The 21,571-nt window shown below is 44.1% G+C and overlaps 1 protein-coding gene across 3 annotated transcripts in view; it reads right to left on the reverse strand.

Annotated features, from left to right (window-relative positions):
- The window catches only part of LOC144829566 (copper-transporting ATPase 1-like), a 405,691-nt gene that overhangs the window by 358,031 nt on the left and 26,089 nt on the right, over window positions 1–21,571 (reverse strand). For all 3 annotated transcript variants that reach the window (XM_078688825.1, XM_078688827.1, XM_078688826.1), the window contains exon 2: window positions 3,174–3,319. In XM_078688825.1, the coding sequence (XP_078544951.1) occupies window positions 3,174–3,287 (114 nt within the window). In that variant the 5' untranslated portion in view covers window positions 3,288–3,319. The remainder of the gene's footprint in view (window positions 1–3,173; window positions 3,320–21,571) is intronic.

Below are 21,571 nucleotides of genomic sequence, written 5' to 3' on the forward strand. Positions count from 1 at the left end.
CAGCAAGACCTCAGCACAAATCAACACAGTGCACCTATAACTAGGGCGGGTCAGTCCTACACACTCTAAAAGGAGGGGGAGGGTGGTAGAATGAGTGGCAACTGATGTCCTCCTATACCCTCTAGAGCAGAGGTCTTCAATCTGTGGGGCACGACCCCGAGGGGGGCAGTGGAGTACCAGGAAGAGAGTCCGGCATTGCCCAGCTTCACCTGTGCCTGCAATTCAAAATGTTTGCTTTCCTTTTGGAAAAAGGCAGCCTTCCTGGGACGGCTAATTTAGATCTTATCAGCTGAAGTTTAATCAATCGTCTAGTGTGTAAAAAGCTTTCTGCCAGGAAGCCTGCTTGCCTGAATGAAGTGCAAATGTGCTCTATTCGTTCATCTGCAAGTGTAAAGGGTGTTTGGGAGCTGGTTCTGACTTTAATTGATGCAATCACTCCAAGCTTTAGGATGACAAAGATTTGGATTTTTGGAGTGGTAATGCAAAGAGTTAACTACGTGGCTATGATGTGCGTGCTTTTAATTGTAACGGTATTTACACAGCCCTTAGTACCCCAAAGGAGGTGTTGATGGGACAGTTATGTAAAAAAAAAAATTGCATTACATACGTACTAGTATTAGTAGCCTCTACCATTTGTAAGCAACATTTTATCGTAAAACTTTTTGCACATTTTGTAGTAGTTTATCTTACACTGTGTGCAATGCAAGTATAAAATAATGACTTACAAATTCTGCGCTTTCTGTCACATGCTGTAACCTTGTAGCATTAAAAATACATGTCACTATTCTCCACTGCACAAATCAAGATTGTATTAAGTGGCTCCTTGGTTACACACAGACCTCTGCAGTGCCTTAACTAATAGGAGTTTCATAATTTACTACAGTGCATTTCCCACTGAGTAAAAACTTAAAAAAAAAAAATCATTTACGCTGCCCATTATTTTATATGTAGATATCTGATGGCAAAAGACCTAAAAAATGTGCAGTATATTTTGGGGCTGATTTATGAGAGGCTTGCATCACCAGAGCATCACTTTTTTTTAGACTCCTGCGGCACAAGCGTCTCTGCGGTCTCGGAGAGTCTGACGCCTATGAGGCAGTGCAAAGCGTAGCCTCATAGATATAAGACATAGCAGCGCAAGTCACTGAGCTCCCTTACTCTGCGTCAAGGAGGGGTTGCATTGGCTTTGCGTGGGTTCCCACACAACACCCATGGATTTAGATGCTGCCCCATATTTACAAAATCATGTAAACATGGGGCAGCTCCAAAAACGGACAACTCCCCAGCGGAGGTGCAACGAGGAGGAATGTTTTCAGTTCTCCTCATTTTTCCTCTTTCCATGTGTGCTGCATTCTGTAGCTCACATAGAAAGAGGAAAGCGCCTCTCAGGATTGTTTTTGTGAAGGAAGGTGCCCCTTCCTGAACAAAAACAATCATGCCTATGCTGGTGCTAGGCAGCAAGTTGTGCGCCAACACAAGGGAAAAAGACAGGAATCCATTGTATTTTATAAATTATAAACAGGGTGCATTCCTGCCCTTTCACATTGGTGTAGGGCAGCGCAACAAGAAGGCGTGCCGCGCTGCCCTACGCCAATTCCTCATAAATGAGGCCCTTTGTTTTAACTACACCTTGGACCACAACCCCAAGCTCACTGACCCTTGGTTTGCTACACACTGTTTGATATTATTTCCCGACCATAAAAGTTATTTGCTGTAGGAATTAGGGACGTTTATGGTTGTCGATGATAAGGAGTACCAGGTTCTAGAAATTTTTGTCAGAAGTGGGTCCTTATGCCTAAACAATTTTGACAAGCGGGTCTCTGCATCAAAAAGTTTGAAGACCTCTGCTCTAGAGGAAGGGGACCACAAGGTAAAGTGGATGATAGTAATCTGAAGTTGATCTCCACAGACCTTAACATCATCGTCTTCTCTCCAAGACCAAACATGACAATAAACTAGTCTTGGAGACTTTTGGTTTGTTTCACTTTGGATTTTCGGTTGTGGTGCGCAGAGTCGAGCAGCAGAGCGGTGCAAGTTGCAGTGAGGAGATGGACAGCATGGAGAGGTGAGGCGGATAGTCAGCAGCTGGAACCCAGGCTTTGGAATCCTCAGAACCTTCAGAAGCCTCGGAGGTGTTGCTGGTCAGGCTAGCAAAGGACTCGGTCGACCCGGACGACCTGGAAAGCTTCACAGGCGGCAGCCTACGGGAGCCCTTAGGTCTGCGCCCACCTCTGCCCTCAGCTGGCCGCCACAATCAGCCACCCCACCTGCCTCTATCTGCCTCATTCTCAGCAGCCGCTGCTTCCAGCCAGGCAGCTGACAGTGCCCCGCCAGCGGGCGGGTGTATCAGTGTCCAAGTGAGACCAGCGAGACCAACATGAGGCTGGGTAAGTACATATTTGTGGTACACAATCAGATACCATGAGACTTTCTCTTTAAGACAAGCATTTAATCAAGTATATGTGGGTTACACAAGAAACGAAAAATACCATGCTACAATATTTACATTTTCTTCTTTTTCCACTGATTATGTTCCAACAACTTTAAACATTAACAGGCTAGCAAACATTAAATGTTGCTAGGTTTCTGATAGCATACAAAAGGAAAGGAAGACACAAACCCAACTTCCTTCTGTTTCACATAATAAATAATGAGCAAAACTTCACTTGGTGGCTGATTATCACAACTGATCTCTGACCAGCAAAGTTCTCTACTAAAATATTCTGCACATTACGACAGTAATGTTAAATCATATCAATGTTTGGATTCCCTAATTAAAACTTTCCTCACTCATTTCTTGCTTCTGGTGGTGCGCCTAGGGTGATTAGAGGAAGCAGCTCATATCCACCCATCTCTACCGCATCATTTCTTTTTGTGCAGTGTCACGATTTTAGCTACTGTGGAACTTAGCAACCAGGGTTTCTGGCAAGGAGAAATGTCATTTTGCATTTCTAACACCTACCCACAATATCTTGGGTGGAAAAAACATTAATAAATAACTAAGTATGTATTTGCTTTCACATTTAATGTTTTTCGTAATTAATGTTTTTCTAGTGATGTTTTAACGCACAAAACACCAGCACTGCATTCTCATCCCACCTTCTACTTATTGGATTCATGACTGGCTGTCAACGCAAGCATAGCTGTCAGAACACTATCAGATGGAGACCAACCTGAATTCTGTGCACTCCACTCAGCTTCCCTATCATCTGTTCAATGCTCTGGACACAGGAATTGCAGGTCATCCCCTCGACGAGGAGGACGGTAGAATTCGCCCCGGTCTCCATGATGCCCTCACTGCTTCACCTTCCTGGGAAATCTGAGGGGAAACAACAATTCTGTTAGATCAACATTTTGGTTGTGTAACCATCTAAAGACTAAACTATTTCTGAGCTATGAGTAATGATCAGGAGTAACTACTGAGGGAGTAGAATAGTGGATATGGACTAATGGAATGATTTTATGCGCTATCTCAAGTGTTAATAACAACAATTTACAGCAATACTTTCATCTGCTTAAGAGCACCTGGAACATGAGGCACTGGCCTTCATGTATAGGGTGGGCTCTGGCTAAGAGTGGATTGCACAAACTAGGAAGGGATGGGAAGAGGGAACTGAAAGGTTTAACAAAGAGCTTAACAGACCATACTCTGCAAGATAAGTTGTCTACATATTACATTGCAGTCAAAGGTGCAGGAAATTAAAAGTATTTGCCCAGAATTAAACAAGTTTGTATTTAAGTGCTATAGTTGGAATATAACCCATGACTAGAGGTTCCATGTTGCACTGCAAACCAGATCTCTTCTGGGAATTGAAAATGTTGCTACCTTGGAACCATATTATAAACTTCTATATGGGAAACTTACATACACTGATAAATCAGGACTGAAAGATTGGGGAAAATATCCCGGGCCACACACTGCAGCCATGTCTTCCTCCTTTAGCATCTCAAGATCACTGGCTTTCTCATGACTACCTGCTCTTTCTAATCCGCAGTTTTAAACATGTTTCTTTGATGTTTAATACTTTTATCTACTTCACAAATTAATATCTGGATTTCAACTCCTTCCACTATCATAGCCCATTAGCAAAATTCCCTGCGGGAATAGCCCAGAATGCTTTTTATGGTCTGGCTTGACAGCACAGCGGTCACCAAACAATTATGTGAGGGTCACTAGAGAGAGGCGTTGGCTCTGCCCACGTGTTGGGAGCCAGGAGTCCATGTTTTTATTGGGCAGAAGTTGTGTGCTTCCACAATTTCCACAAAACAAGTGTTTGTCCTTAATACAGCTGTGATCATGTTGTGTTTTTATCCAGCCACCTGCACTTGAACTTTCAGAGACACACACATGACACTGTAATGCTAATAAAGTGTTTTAGATCACTCGATGCTTTATGGTATATTTCTCTGGCAGGAGCATAGATGGGAAGAGGGCAGTCATTAGCCCACATGGATGATGAGGTCTGGCTCGACAGTGCACCGGACCATTTAACCTGAACCAATATTATTCTACAGTTCTTTGCTTCCACACAAAGACATACATCCATTGCCATGCTATTTACTTGTAATGCTTCACATTCCATACAGCATGCCTTAAAAGCCAGACCAATTGGTAATGACAGTGCTTGTTTAGCCTTGTAGATGTGGCCCGAACACAGAGAAGGGTTTCTACCAATGATGCTTCACAAAGACCTTCCCAATATCTGGCATATTACAACTAAAAGAGAGCCGGGACAGTTCATCTCCAACAACCCGCATGAAGATTTGTTGTTAAAATGAAAAGTTACCCTCACCCCCTTAAATTGGCATGCTTCATCATCGGGTATCTCATCGCTACTGCCAATGATTCAGGAAAGTATTCTTCACTGGGAACAACTCGGGGTAGATGCTTTTTGTTTTTCTTTTTTTGCTATGCTTATTTAGTGAAGAAATGGAGCAGGTTTACGGTCACAGGGTCTTGACAGATGTTCCTGGTCTGTGTTTTGTTGGGGAAAAAACACCAGGGTTATAGTGATTCCTCCGTTTAAAGGGACAGAAGGTTTTCTAAAAATACATACGATTACGTAATTTGATCAATTTCATGTTTTGTTGTTTGTTTTGTTGGCCCTGTCTTTGTCGGGTTAACAATAGTGATGCTAAAAGGTCTGTGCAATAAAGGCTCTCATACAGCCAACATGTTCTTGCTTCGATGAAGTCGAACATAGGCCAGGGACATTCGTCAGGACTAGTCCCTTTTAGGTTGTCACTCTTACTAGAAACCTGGTATTATTATTATTATTATTATTTTTATTTTATTATTATTACTACTACTATACCACAGTAGGGTAAGTAAAGATAACATCTTGCTTTTTTGGGGAGTTCATCTACTTGTGTAGACCTGTTGGGGAGAGATAAGAGAACACATATCGCAATGAGATGTCATCCATCTCCTCATTGTCTTTTAGCATTTGCACATCCCCTATCAGCTACACAATATACTGATTTCGTATGATATTACTCTTTAGCACACAGTCTATGCCTATTTTCGTGATTAAAGTGCCAAGCTCAGAAAAACACACCGGCATGCCCACTACCTGGAAGCACCTCACCCACACAGCCCACATTATTGTCAGGAAGATGACTTTCTCCCACTAGTGTTGCTGGTAATGGCCACTTAAGCATTACGTACTGCTCCTTGCATAATTTGAGGGACATTTTGATTAGCATTGTCTTTTTCGCCCCTTTTTGGTAAGAAAGTTAGCATTCTGGGCCGATAATTGTCTTAGCTTGTTTCTCTTGGCAGCTATCTCTGCTCCCCAGGCCGGTCCACTAAACCAGGTCCACTTGGACTGAGGCTTGCTTTTAAAGGCCAGCGCTTCTACCTGCAAATCACAACGCAGCATGGAATCTGACGTCATACTTAGCGTGGCATTCGTCAAATAGATCTATTTTGATATAGGGCAGCAGTCTAGCCATTATTCAAAGACAACTACGTGCCTCTTTCCTGGTCCAATCGGATATTTAATACGAAAGCCATTGTGTGCTCTAAAAACAATTTGGATATATTCTATTATAACAGGAAAAGTATGCGTTTGATCCAGCTGCACACTACTTCTTGTACTCTCTGGAGTAGCCGAGCGCGCTTTAAATGCGCTATAAATGCATATAACATAACATAAAGCAGAACTGCTGAGACAATTGGCACAAATAGTTTATGTTGAAAAACCGGTCACTTGGAGCGTATTTAAACAAAGACTTAATCACAGTCCACGTGAGATCACAGTCACGGTCTGTGTAGAGGGCAAATAAATGAGTAGCCTGCCTTGCAGTGAGGATATTGTCATGATGTTTATTAACCCGGATCCGAATTTTTCTAGGTGCTATTCCCACATATCTTAGTCCGCAGGGACAAGTGATCATTATTCACTTATTCACTACTGCAATTAGTGTGGACAATGAGGACAGATCCAGGTTGATCCACTGAGAGCCTATACTGCAAACACCTCGTGATCACTTTTTTAAACCCAGAAAAAACATAAAATGACCCTGTCATATGCTTTTTTTAGCATTTCATTTCATGTTACAAAGGAATCATAATGCGGGTGTTTTGTTCTACAACAAAACATACACTAGGAGGGCTAATACTCTGTGGGTGTGAAATAGCAGCATTTCTTCAATAAAAAAGAAATCATTAAAAAAAAAAAAAAACGCCATCCCATGAAGTGTTCCCACAAAGAAGGAACTTGCTGACTGAACTAAACCTCATCATTGGTCGCCGCGGGGAGGTATCCCGTGATGAAGCCGGCCAATGGAAGCGGGTGCTTTTGAAGGAATATCCTCACATGGTGTTGGAGAAGAATTATTCTTGGTTCTCTTTCAGGGATGGTCCCCCAGATAGCACAGGGATGCGATACCCTGCCCTCAAACCGGTTTATTCAGGCTCCCTGATATCACTTGTGATACTTATGTGCATTGGGAGGCAGTATCAGGTGAGTCTCTTGCTCAGTTTTTGCAGACTGACATTACACCTAAAAGCGCACATCCTCCATGACTCACCTTTTTTAATGTATTTGTTTATCAATTATTTTTCCATTTTGCGACAACTACACCGTGCTCCATGACCCTCCTTAGGACAACTTCAGCTTGTGCCAAAATTCAAAGCTGGAACATTCTGATAAAGTACTGCGGCTGGGAGGGTTTGGCAATAATCATGCGGCAGTAGCTTTGTGATGAGAAAACCACAGAAAAAGGCATTGCTACTAATTTGTAAACTGAAGGCTATCCAACTGATCGCCTGCCTGCAAACAACAAAGGGCGAAGACCCCAAGAACCCAGACCCCGCCCATCAAATCGCCTGGTTCCGCCAGATGGTGTTTCAATGCTATGTAAATGCTTTTTAATGATTATACTAATAACAGGGCCTACGAAAGCGTTGTAAAATGAACATTATTCATCTGCATTTTTGCTCAAGCTAATGTATGCATTGTTTCACTGTGCACGTGCAATCTCACACATTGCCACTTTAGTTTCACTTCACTCGTCTAATTTTGCCCCTTTTATTGTATTCAAGGCGCTCTAGGGACCTGGAGACATGTTCACGTTACAGAACATTACAAAAATAAATAAACTAAATAAATAAAGCCAGAGGCCTCTTCTCGCTAAAACTAAAAGGCTGTCAAAAGACGCCGCTGAGCACCACTCTGCCACCCACAGCACTTTCTCACAGCTCACGAGGACGGCACACCCCAGGTCTACTAACGGGACAGCGTAATTAACTAGGGCACTTTACAATTGAACATTAAGATGATGATAGAAGCAGACTACAGCTCAGTAAAGAGTTAGACTCCAACTCACTGAAATGCAATAAGTAAGATAGTAAAAAAAAAAAGAATCCAGTGTCATACAAAACCAGTGAATAATTCGCAGAGAATAATGCCTTGCAGTGTGGACGGTGCTTTGTCATAATGCAGTTAAGTTGTTCACACTTGTAAAACTGACAGGCTACCTTAAATGGCTCCACGATACTGGTATTATTTGGGGCAAGTTAAGCATTTTCGATCGCACTATAAATATATTTAAAAATGTCAAAGGGATTTGGAACACCCTGCTGACACGTCACAGCTGAATTACCTCATGCATCATGGTCGATGTGGTTCAATGTTGCTCGCTTCACACACAGTTCTCACAGTTTGTTGGCATGTATTTATATTGTAACCTTAACTCCCAGTGAAATTTGTTTTAAATACATTCGCTTCTCTTTTTAGGTTTCGCCCTGCGAATTGATCGCGAAGCGATCGTCGCAGCAAAACCTATTGTGATCGTTTCTGCTTTCAAGGAGTCAAGGGAGACAGGAGACAAGTGATGTGCACGCGCAACCTTCCGAACTGGGATCAAGTCGCGCGCGCTTCCTGTCTCCCACGGCTCCTTGGAAGCAGGCACACACACGCACACACACATATACAGACCCCCCCCACCGCCGCGCATACACACAGTCACACACACACACACATAGAGGTCCCCCCAAGCCCCCCCCGCCCCGCCGCCCCGCCGCCGCGCATACACACACGCACGCACACACACAGAGAAACACCCCGCCCCGCCGCCGCCGCGCATACACACACGCACACACACACATAGAGAACCCCCCGCCCCCCCACACCCCCTACCCCCGCAGCCCGCATGCACACACACATACATACAGAACCCCCCGGCCCTCCGGCGCTCACACACACACACATCCCCTACCTCAGCTCGGCGTGTCTTGCGGCGTGTCTTCTCATCATGAGCAGGGACAGCCAACGTGCACGAGCACGGCGACGGCGTCTCCTGCGCTACACCCGTGGTTTCGGTTTCGCATGAAATGGAAGACTTGAAGCGTGATGCGTAAAGATGCCTCGCGCTGACTTTAAAAAATGCCTACATAACGGTAAGGGCGCGAGCAAGTATGACTTTTGAAATTACAAAAGAGTATAATTAATAAAATGCTCACGTTACGACTTGAAAGACTGGTGCTGAATACCTGCGCCTGATACACCGCTGCTGAAATAAATGTTAAACCCTCCTCTTCACGAAACAGAGCAGGTCACAGTCGAGGAGGAGGCAGAAAGCACACACTTGTATTTTGCGTTTTTCTTTTAATCTGCACGGTAGCAGTGATCACGGGATGTGCTTATGTTATTGAGTGAGTGCTACAACTAATTTCTATAGGTGCTGGATCGTCGCCGCTCCATTCCCGGGCAGCTGCTAGGAGCGCCATGCTGTACTCTTTGCTGACTTTGTATACACTGCTTCCCGCTCCTCTTCCGGGCAGCCGCTGCCTAAGAGTCCCGCCAGCTGTTGGGCACGCCGTGCAGGCCGACTCGAACCGTTGTACTCTGTGTTTGTAGATTGGTGCATTGACTACATGAGTTACTCACACTTGGGCTTGTGACACGTGAGAGGTCTTTATGTCACCTAGCAAACCCGCCCATATCCATGGAAGCTTCTTCTGCCCAGTATTGTTTAAGAGCAAGTTTGGTTCGACCGTGTTTTGCCAAGACCCACGGTGAATCTGCTGGTACGAGAGTTGTAGCAGACATCTTCCATAAGATTTCCAGCTCTACTCTCTTAACAAAGGACACAAGTGATGGGCGGGGGAGGGGTTTGCACAATGTCCCTGTAGGATCTGAGATAACCTCCTTTAATGAATTGGTTCGGGTTTCGGTTTGCTTTGTGTCCTCGTAACATGGGCTGTGGTTTTGTAAACAGACATCCATTCCTTTCATCTTGCAGAGCCCACTGACTTCTAATGTTTGCGATTTATTTATTTATTTACTTATTTATTTAAAGTTTTATAGAGCGCGAACTTGACCCGTGAGGGTATCAGAGCGCTTTACAGGTTGAAGGAGTAATACAGAGAGAATAGCAATAAGTCAGGGGGGTAAATAGCGATGAGGGTCCTATGGTAGGCAGGGAGTCAAAGGGGTATGTACAAGGAAGGAGGGGGTGAAAAGGTACAAGGAGCATTTTACAGAATAAATAATTATACGTTAGGGAGGAAAGTGCAGGGGTGCTTTACGTTAACACAGTGATCAAGGATCATACATACATCATCATACAATAGAACAGGGTATCACAAAGGTGATAAGTCTCTCGGTGCTAGTCGCACGGGTTAGTCAAGGAATTTAGCCATGAGGAAGGATTTAGCCTCCTAAGCGATGTTTAGGGTGAGGCGTTTTCACAGTAAATGAATTAACATGAACACATTTATTTACTTTAAAAGCATTTAACTACTGTTGTGGTAGCATGGCGACACTGACCTTTTAATCCATGGGCATTTCCCCAGTCGGCAGGAGCCCTTGGATATTGGTTTTGAAATTAAAAGTTCCAATCCTTCGCTTTCCTTTTAAAAATAATTTTTTTCAGGTGTGTCGGCACCTTATTTCATGAAAAGCAAATCAAACTGCCTCTCCAGAGAAGTGGAACTTTTGAAAGAAAATGTGAAGTCTTCCTTAACTAAAATGTTGCAAGATTTCCGTTTTAATGTCTGGTCAGTTTCCATATGTTAAACAAGTGTTTGCAATGCAATAGGTCTCACATTTATGCGAGTTTAAGCCATTGACATTGTAAATGACAATGCCTTTTATTTATGTTTTTAAAACAAATACGTAAATAAAAAGCATTGTCATTTACAATGCCAATGGCTCAAATTCTCACAAATGCGAAACCTATTGCATTGTAAATGCTTGTTTGAATAACAGTGTTTGAATTGTGTAGTACACAGTACCGAGTTGTGGATTCCAAATGGGTTCTTCCCACTGTTGTTTATTGGTACACGTGTCCTATGTTGGAATTTTCTTCTAAGAATAATGATTCCTTTGGGATATAATACCCAATTCTGTGTAGCTGTGCTGAAGAAAGCTTGTAAGGCTTGGTGCACAGCATTAGTGAATTTCCCTACATGGAGGGCTTCTTCTGGACAGACAGCCGGGATCTCTCAATAGCTATGGTGATCAAGGCCATACACAGAATTTGGAGGCATGCTACTGTTTAATTAAAAAGTGGTCATCGCTTTGTTTCCCCCAATGAGGAGCGAGGGGAGGTAAGACTCGATGCAAAACGAAAGAAGACGGTGAACGTAGGAATATGATCAGAAGGAGGGAGGTTTGGGGACTCATTTGAGGGCTGCAGGTAATGTCCTTCCCAATCGGTCAAAAATGTTTAATATGTATCACTTTTACAGATGTTTTGGTATTTCAACTAAGCAACAATGGAACTGCACCAACACCAGAGAAGGTACTAATGAAGATGAGGCCAATCAGAAGACCCGTATCAACCATGTACGTCAACCTTCTGACCATACTGAAAGTCAAGTCCCACTGGCGTGAAGCTGGTCACACATTTAGAGTATCATCAGCTATCCATGATAAGCTTGTAAATGTAACAGGTACAGCATAACATGGGGATCAAACTAAAACAATACTTCTATCTGCACGGATCATGAACGAGCCTTTAAGGACGCATTCTTCCATGGAGTACGGATATGCCCTGCTATCAGATCTTGTTGAAAAGAGGTGGTGCACATTTTTACTTGAACAGTCGATACACCAGCAGAGTGTCATATGTCTGCTAGGTCAAGCACCTTGGAAAACAGGAGGAAATAACAGCATGGCTGGTGGACTCAAGGATAATGTTGGCCAGAAAACAAGGGGCAATTGCTTGGAAGACGGGCAAGGGTCGGTGAAGGAACCGATCCAATAAGAGTTTTATACGGTCCACTAGAGAACTGGGAATTAGAATGAAGCACAGTGATGAGTTAGGTAAGTGAGAATGGACTAAAATTAAGAAATTGTGTGCGTTCAGCAGGATCTGGGTGCATATTTGCACTTGGAGCCTGCTTCTATGGGGTTGTGAAAGTAGTGCTATTGCTGCTACATCTAATGCTTCCATCTGCCCACTCAATATCTTATAGATGTTATGTTTCTACTAACTCTAAACCTATACATCCATGCACCTTCTGTCCTACTTGAACACTGACTATATATGTAAAGCATGTGCAACTCGTCTAAGTTCCCACCTATTATATGTCACAACTTGTGCTAATTTTGCCTTTTTATCTGAAACATGTGAATCATGTTAATCCCACTCCATCGGACTCAGCACCACTATTCCAGTCTGAATAATCGGTGCCTTAACACCAAAAAATGGTATGCATCACTTGTTCTCCTTAGCAAGATTTATGAAAATACTGATTTGGGGTTTAATCCTTGACATAATGTTGATCATTTAGGGCGCCGATGCCCATCAAATAAATAACAGCCCCCGGGTGGGAGGAGTATGTTTGTCTAAACATACTATTACACATGCAAATTCATATAACGAAAGAGGTCTTTCTCGCTTTGAATTTGTAGGAGATGGCTCCAGAAATGATATACTTATTGGCTACAGACCTAACAAGATGTAAAATATAATGCTGAAGTATTGATAAGTGAGCATGTTCATGCTAACGCAAATGCTAATGTTTGATGACCCACGCAAGGTCTCCAATTGATAAAAAAAAAAAATATGACCTGTATTTAAAAAAAGGTTAGATTTCCTGATTCACTTCCAGACTGTGTTTGTGGTCTTTTTCACGAAATGGACTTACAAGAAAATCAAATGTTGACTCCAACTTAAAGTTATTTTAAAAACCATTTGATTAATACCCTGCTGCGAGACACAATAGGGTGTGCTTTAGGACAATGGCTTCATATTTACTATTACGCCTAAATAGCGAGCTGTTGAAACTTTGTGCTTGAACTGCATCACATAATATCACATTGACAACAGAGAATTACAATAAAAGTAGAAATGAAACTAGATTTATCTTAAACATTATTGTACATCGACCATCAGGATGAATTTAGAAATATGCATTAATGTTTTCTTGCTAGAAAGTAAACGAATACTAAAGTAAAATAGTGTTTGCCTGTACTGCGCATGTCAGGAAAATTATGCATGAACAGCCACACAATGAAAAGTTCAAATCACACCAGTGTCTAAACAACATGTGAAAATGTATCTGCCTCAAAGACAAATTTCAGCTCATGTGAAATTAATAATTGTTCGCTGTTTAGGTATTGGGATTAATCCTGATGGTTGTGCACAAAGTATCTAAGTGAATTAAAAATGTGATGTAAGTTTATACAGTCTATGAAATTATATTTATTTTACGAATAAAGACTAATAAAAAATATTGAGCAGTCGTAGATTTAGAATGAATTCACATGAATATAAAGGGGTTAAAGTGGCTCGAAAAAGGAGGTTAAAAAGCAAATTAGGGTCTTTTAAAAATAAGGCGGTCAACTGAATTGTAGTTAATGAAATGTGATTCAGGAGAAGATTGTGTAATGCCAGTTCAAGAAAATAGGGATTTGAATTCTGAAAGGTAAAAGAAGAGCGAGAAATACACAAATTGTACTGTAATGAAGGTTTACTTTGGATTAATGATGTGTCCAGAAATATGTTATCAACACTTGATAAAAAATGTGGTGAAGTACAGAGTCTGCCAAGAATGGAGTCTCACACGGTAAATCCAAGGACGAGCTCAGTGCTTCATTTTCACCCACAGCACTAGTAAGGTGCATCTCCATGCCCAAGCCTCTGAGCAGGGGATGGACTGCCTCAGCACTCGGGGGAGGTGGCGCTTTTTACTAGTGTGACTGGGAGGGAATTGTGCCCCGGTCGGTGAGGTGTGTCTGCCCAATTGGTGGCATTGCCTGCCTGGAGGGGGGGGGGGCTACTATTCAGCTACCAGTGACGATGATCTTTTGTGGACCAGCCCCTGTGACAACAGCCTGGGCTGCACCCTCCCTGTATTGTTGGAATGCGGGGGACCCGGGGCTTGGCTCTCTCCTTGGTGACATGTTGTTGGGCCTGCATTCACCCTCAAAGACTTACCTGATCACCTACGCGATGAGCTCGGACTTCACTACTGGAAACTCTAAGGTTATAATACCATTTTATTTTGTAATGTAATTGGGGTGAATGAAAAACCTCAAAAGAGGAGCGGTTAATGCTGTATCTCAAGTGGCTCCAACCCGCAGTCCTGTTGCTCCAAGAAACACCCCTATTGAGTGCAAACTGTCCTTCTTGGACAGAGTGTACAATTCAGGCTATATGTGGGATCTAAAGGGGTGGCCATCCTCCTGAAGAAAACCTTCCGCATTGTAGTTCAAAAGGTATCCACAGAACCACTGGGCCGCCACGTCCTGCCAATAGGACTCTGATGACAGCAGTATATGGATGTTACTTAGCTCCTAGCGGCGTCTGCCACGCGCTTCACCCTTATTGGTGGGAATTATAACACCTTAATGCATTCTCGACTGACACAAAGTCTTAATAGGAGACTGGTAGGTCAGTGCTCCTTTCTGACTGCTTGAGGGTAATAAGACTCATCAACATCTGGCGGCTACACCACCGTAGCACCAGTCAATACATATACTACTCCCCTCACACAGTACATCCTCATATGTTGACTACTGTTTAGGTCGAGCCTAGTCGCAGCGCGCATGTGCTGCTCTGCGAGGCATGCTGTATTGGAGTATGCACTTGAAGCCCAATCTCTGCCCATATTCGTGATTGTCCTTCGTTAATGCTGGCTTCTGATTCGTAAATAGGCTTGTTAGTCCCTCCTAAGTACTGTCTGGTCTTCATTTGTAACCTCCCATGGCGACCGGCCCTTTTACTTGGGTTACATGGTATTTGATATCTGTAAGCACTATTTTCTTTATTGAGTTTCTCTTACTGCAGGCAGGACATGCGCTGCTTCAGCTGGAACCGTTTGTGTTTATATAAGCAACATGCACGCGTTTTATCTTATCTTATGTGTTTTTACATTAACTGCATGGGTGCCTGCTTTCAATAACAACACGGGCGCCTGCTTTCACTTTAACCCAGGCGACCGGTATTATTTCAGTCCTCCACCCACCCCATCACTGCTTAATTCGCTCTGTCGCCCTTGTGTCTGTTTCTCCCACCCACTAACCAGACCTAAAGCCCGGTCTCTTCCAAAAGACAGTCTACCTTGCCTCCATCCTAGCTTGTTACATACACCCTTTACGAATATCAAGCCTATGTTGGATTGGGGAGTGGGATAGTCATGGGAAAGTTAGCATGCATCACAAGGTCAATGACGTGTTGTATTTCCAGAAACAACTTGCTCCGCCATCCTCCAAAAGGCATGTCACAGCTCAAGAAGGCGCTAAATGCATCCGCGGGGATAACCCTGTTGTGTGAATCCTTAGCCTTTATGATTTGGATAACCGGAGGAATATCTCTGCTGACGAAAGCCCGAGTTTGTAAGGTTTGTTTTACAGAGGGAATGCTCAGCTGCCAGGGAATTAATACTGTGTAGAAAAGATATGATCTGTACCATGTACTGTCTGTCTAACGCGAGGGATAGCTTTGCTGCCTTATGGCTGTTTTTATGAACTTTGGAAAATCCAACACGCCTTTAAGATGAGTGCTTCTAGATCATGGATACTTTGAAATATAGGTTTTAGCTGGAATTTTTATCGTAAAATGGTGTCACTAGTCTACAGAACAACCCCTGAAGCCACTTCTCGGTCACATGTGTTTTTCTTTAATTGCCAAGGACATTGGTCATTTCACGGGGTGTGAGACAGGCGGGAAAATTAATCTAGAGAACGAACCGTGCAAACGGGCATGACATCCGTTTTTGTCTGACTCGTGTTAGTGAATACATTGTGACTGTGTGAAAGGAGCATCTCTTCAGTGCAGCGTCAGCTCCCATGAAGACATAGCTTCCATTGGGGCAGCAGGTGCAGTGGCACCCTTGAATCCCGAGGTTTGCTGTATTTCACAGTTCAAACAGCGGCCGGAGGGCCCGTTTCCTTCCTTGCTCTAGGTCTCAGGACACACTGGCTACGTCACTGGTCCACAGTAACCTTTGCTTACTGGTTGCACTCTCTGACTCACTGAATCGCACTGGAGAGCCACTCATTGTGCAACTCTCCTCTTTCTCGCCAAGGGAAGCCTTCCAGAGAGAGTGTTGCAGTGAGGCATTGGAACCACTGCTGAACTACAGAGTGACACCCTCCGGTTCACTGACGGCACATCTACTGCGAGTCTCCCACTGATGTCCTACAATATTTCCGAGTCTCGAGCCACACTGACTCAATGCAATAACTCCCAACCTCATTGCATGGTTCACGGATGCACCTCTCTTGGAGTCTCACCTGCACCACAGCTCTCCTGGGCCTCACTCACTCGTGCACTCAAATTCTCTTGAGGCCCAGTCACTGACTCCCTGCAGTACTCCACGTTTCACTCACGGAACAGTTTCTGCATCTCGCACACTAACATACTACAACACACCTGGGTCTCACTGCATGACTCATTAGCAGGTGGCGCTCACTGCAGCACCTTGAGCCTCCCTCACTGCATAGCTTCGGAGTGTCATTGCAATTCCACTTAGTCGCTCACTGCCAGGAGAGTGCCAAGTTGAGCAAAAGCGGATGTCTGGGCGCCTCAGAGGGAAGGCTCCTTCGGTGCCTAGATCTGATCCCACAGACCCAGCAATGCCCGGTGCCAGCCTAGGAGCTGAGAGGCCATCCTTGATAGCAGGGGCCTTCAGCGGGAGTGGGTGCCCGCTCTGGCGTCGTCCACGGCACTGGCCTCTTTGCTCCTAGGCGCACTGCCTTCCGAGCTTGTGGTGGGATAATCCGTCGTATGAAAACAAAACATAACATACTTCAACACATTTCACCTTGTCCACGGGTTCTACGGCCTAACCAGTTCATGTGCATGATCTGCGTAATCTAGCAAAAAGCTCATTTGTTTCCCATGAAAATCATTTGAAAATCTTGGACAGCAGATCTACCTTGCAGACTTGTTCCTCCCCATGTACACTTTTTTGGCTCGCCGAATGCTCCTGGAAAGGTATGGAATTTCCTTGCTGGCCCTCCTGTAAAAAGCTCAGTAATCTTATTGCATTTCTGTAGCGCGTTGAATTTTGTGGCCCTAAAGCGCTTTAACCTCCGGGGGATTCCCAAGGGTGATTGGCACTAATGCAGCTAGGAACTTCCACCAGCATGAAACGTATACAGACCTCAGACTACAGACCTCTGGGACCTGATGTCACTTGACTTTCTGCGCCCCTAGTTACTTCACCAGTGGAGCTATGTTGGTGCATTCATGTGTGCAACAGACAGAGGTCAAAGTAGACGGGATTGGAAGGACATGACGTGCTGTGCCATTCTTTTTTAGGTCGAGTCAGGGCAGGGCATACGCTGCTCTGCCGAGGCATGCTGTATTCAGGTATGGACTAGAAGCTCCGCCCATTCCCCACCCATCTTTTCGATTGGTTCCTGTTACCGTCCTTTCTAAATGTTGCTTTTGATTCATGAACAGGCTTAGTCACTCTTTCGTACCGTCTTGTCTGCATTTGTAACCTCCCATAAGAACTGGACTTTTTACTTGTGTTGTTACATGGTCTGCTTTATCTAGTTTGTGAGCACTATTTTCTTTAATGATTTCCCTCTATTCCCACCCACAAAGTGCTTTCCTACAAAACTTCTTTACTTATTTAATTTCCCAGCGCGGTCAGCTTTAACTGTAGTAGCAGCACTTCTTTCTTTATTTAGTTTGCCAGCGTAGTCCGCATAAACTATAGTGGCATCGCTTCTACATTTAATTTATTTGTCAGCGCGGTCCGCTTTAACTTTAGAGGCCGCGCTACGTAACCTTTGCTATTTTTTTATTATTTTAGGGTGAAAGCGCCCCATACCGTGCTTTCACTTTAATTGTGCCCATGCCCCTTTCTTTTAACACTGCTGGCCATATTCAGGTTATAGCAAGCCGCGTTTAAAGAAAGCTGCGTGAGCTCCATTAAAGTGAAAGCGCTGCATGGGACGCTTTTATAAACAAAAAAAAACGTTTTGTTTTTGGAGAAGCACCCCATGCCGTGCAGTCACTTTAATGGTGGCTGCGCCCCCTTCTTTAGACACCGCTCGCTGTATAGGAAGCAGGGTCTAATGAAAGGAGCGCGGCCACTATTAAAGTGGTCTCGCATTAGCAAGAGTTTGAGCTATTGGCATTATAACAGGCAATGCCTTTTATACGTGTGTTTCTTTTGAAAACACATAAATAAAAGTCAATATCATTTACAATGCCAAAAGCTTTAACTCTCTCAAATGCGACACCTATTGCATTGCAAATGCTGGTTTACTCTTGCGGTTGACATCAGCAATGTTTCCCGAATACACATACTGCCTAGACAGCTCGCTGACCATTCCCCATTATGCAGACAGTCAGTAGATTGACGGGGGGGAGTGGGGCCCACCTCGATTGAATGCTTTGTGGCCATTGGATGATTCAGTCAGCGACTATTTCCACTGCACTATTTTGACCATAACGGTAGCTCAATCTCGTTCCCCATTGCGCTCTGGGAAGCCTGCAAGATGGTTTTTAGAGGAGAGCTTTATCATATATTCATAGCAAAACTAGGTATCGAAGGAGTGAGCTCCTGCGTCTTAAACAGGATGCTGACAGATTTAAATGTGCTGAGGTGGCAAACGTCGGTCAATCAGTATGATGCTCCCGAGACCAGGCCTGTCTCACCCTCGACTAGAAGCTTATCGATCGAGCCCATCTGAACTGGTCTCACTCCTAGCGGAGGGTGTATAAGGTGGGCAACAAGGCAGGAAAGCTGCTCTACTGGCTCACAAATACACTGTGTCGCTAGGATTGTTCCCAAACTTCATACCTGTTAGGCCTGGCATCATTTGGTGTGGTTTCCCCTGTCTTTTTTGCTTCTGACCTCCTATTCTTGATTAAGTGCTTAACTTCGTTTTTTCCGGGGCAATTTACCCATGCTGACCAGTGCTAAAGTGCATGTGCTCTGTGTGTAAAATGTATTGGCATTTGGTTTCTCTGTGAATGGCAGATTTGATTTACGAATAAAGCCCTAGTAGAGTGCACTGTGCATGCCCAGTGCATGTAAATTAAATGCTAATACAGGGCCTGCAGCACTGATTGTGCCACCCACGCAAGTAGCCTTACAAACATGTCCCAGGCCTACCACTGCAGAGCCTGTGTGTGCAGTCTTCTAACTGACTTGTCGACCTGGCAAGTACCCCTGCTTGCCAGGCCCAAACCTTCCCTTTTTTTTACATGTAAGGCACCCTTAAGGTAGGCCCTAGGTAGCCCCATGGGCAGCATGCAGTGTATTCAAAAGGTAGGACATGTACTTTAGAGTTTTACATGTTATGGAAGTGAAAAACTGCTACATTTATTTTTCCACTACATCAAGGCCTATCTCTTTCATAGATTAACATTGCACCTGCCTTGTAACATCTTACAAGTGTAGTTTCCAGTTGGAAGCAGATAAAAATGTGAGTTTAGTGTCTCTGGACTCACAATTTAAAAGCAAATTTTTAGTGAAGTTGGTTTTTAAATTGCAGGTCTGAAAATGCCACTTTTAAAAAGGTGGCATTTTCTTACTTTTTTTGTTTTTGTTTTACATAGCACGAACTCTACCCAAAGGTATCAGAGCGATTTACATGAGCACTAGTTACATTATAGACGGTCACATTAATTTTGGTAGGCACTGGGAGATTAAGTGATTTGCGCAGAATCACGGGATGTTGAGCATCCCTGTTGAGACTTGAACTCTGTTCCCCAGCTTCGAGGTCGACCGCTCTAGCTTTTAACCATTCTGTGACTCTGCATGCCCCTAGAATACACGTCTGGGTCAGGGTGACAGCTGGGCTTTGTAAATTCACTGTAGACAGTCAAACTCAAAGGGAGTTGAGGTGTGCCTTGCATTTCTCGATGGACCATCACCAGGCTGATGCGTTTTCTTGAGCTAGAGTGGTGGGAGGAGTTGACACTTGCACCTAAATATGGCTGTGCCGGTCCCTGTACGACTGGTGTCGTAATCCAAAGTGCAGGTGGAAGTGAGTGTACAAAACAGTCTACCTTCTGGCAAACACCTAGAAGGGGATGGGGTGAGACCCCAACCTTGACGTCCAAGACACTTGCACACTGGCGAGGGGAGAACAGCTCGGTATGAGGAGTTCGGAAGCATGTGACCTACCCACGTCTGGACATCGAGATGTTGGGGTCTCACCCCATCCCCTTCTAGGTGTTTGCCAGGAGGTAGGCAGTTTTTTACACTCACTTCCATTTGCACTTTGGATACGACATGAGTCCAGATTACAGGGAACTGAATCTCTTAATACACCTCCTGACTGTCCCCACTAGAGTAGATGAGGATCCCCCGGTCCAGAAGAAAAACCATAATCCTACTAGATACCTTGGACATGAAACATGTCAACCGTTTCCACCATTCCATCATTCACACATCACTTTGAGCTGCGGCAGCCCCCCTGAAGGACTGCCGCAGCAAGTGTCTCAAGTGCTGCATCATCGACATCCGTGACGCCCGCCTCTACCGCAGCACCTGTGGCCCCGTGGTGTGACATCAACACAGAGAAGTCAACGCCTTTGCAGCTTGACCCTCGGAGCTCCATCGATACTGCACTGCCAATGTGGTGCAAAGAACAGATTACACTTGTGAGTGAGTGCGAGTAGCATTTCAAACACTGGCAACAATAATGCCTTGCATCAACTTCCCCCAATAATAAAAGACGCATTATCCAAACTTATAAAAATTCAATGAAATAAAGAAAGAAATATTCAACTTAAAGTACACTGCTGCAACTCGCACGTGCAATGTATTCTTTATGGTGCATATTGCTATGTTTTATAATTTTGACTCGCTTGAGTAGCAGACTCTGAGTGAGGATTCTAACTGCAACCTTCAGTTGCTGCTGGACATCTGAACTACCTGGACATGGCACGTTGTGGACGATTGATTGTCTGGAATAAATCTACATTTATGACTTACCTGCTGTGTGGATCCATACCCAATACATATGGCGACTAATTAGTCGCCCACTGGTGCGCCCACAACTTGAAATAACAAAAGATTTTAGTTTTCATAGCACGTACTTAAGTGGAGATACTTACGGAGGAGCTCTGCCATCACTGGAGCAGCAGCACAAGAGAGGGTGCGAACAAGGCAGGGTACAGACGTGTCTCTAGCCCTAGGCTGTGTTTTTTGGTTGGAGTACCCTGGATTGCCGGTACTCCTGTGGGCTGCCATTGATTCGTCCGACATTGTGGCACACATGCCTGCATGCAGCCATCAGCACCCATCTACCAGCGTGCACGCAATGTAGCGTGCGCTTTCACAAACCTACTGTGTGGCTTCTATGCTGCGCATCAGCACGTCTGCTCACACGGATGACAATCATACACAGAGTCCATATTTGTTTACATAAACAAATGGTACACGAGCAAGTTACCATTACAAAACAAAATATGCATTATAAAGAACACATAACACGAGCTAGTAGCATTTCAAACAATGGCAACAATAATGCCTTACATCACAGTCAAAAATCTTTAAGTACATACAGGTGACGATAGATGCATTTAAATAATACCGTATCAGGGTGATGTCAACGCCATGTGACTTGGTATAGGCATGTCAACAGGTACTGGTATTTGCTGTATTGTTAGACGCGCATACTTTTAGTTAAACGAT

Source organism: Lissotriton helveticus, chromosome 4_1 (genome assembly GCF_964261635.1).
Source record: "Lissotriton helveticus chromosome 4_1, aLisHel1.1, whole genome shotgun sequence".
In the NCBI taxonomy this organism is placed as follows: domain Eukaryota; kingdom Metazoa; phylum Chordata; class Amphibia; order Caudata; family Salamandridae; genus Lissotriton; species Lissotriton helveticus.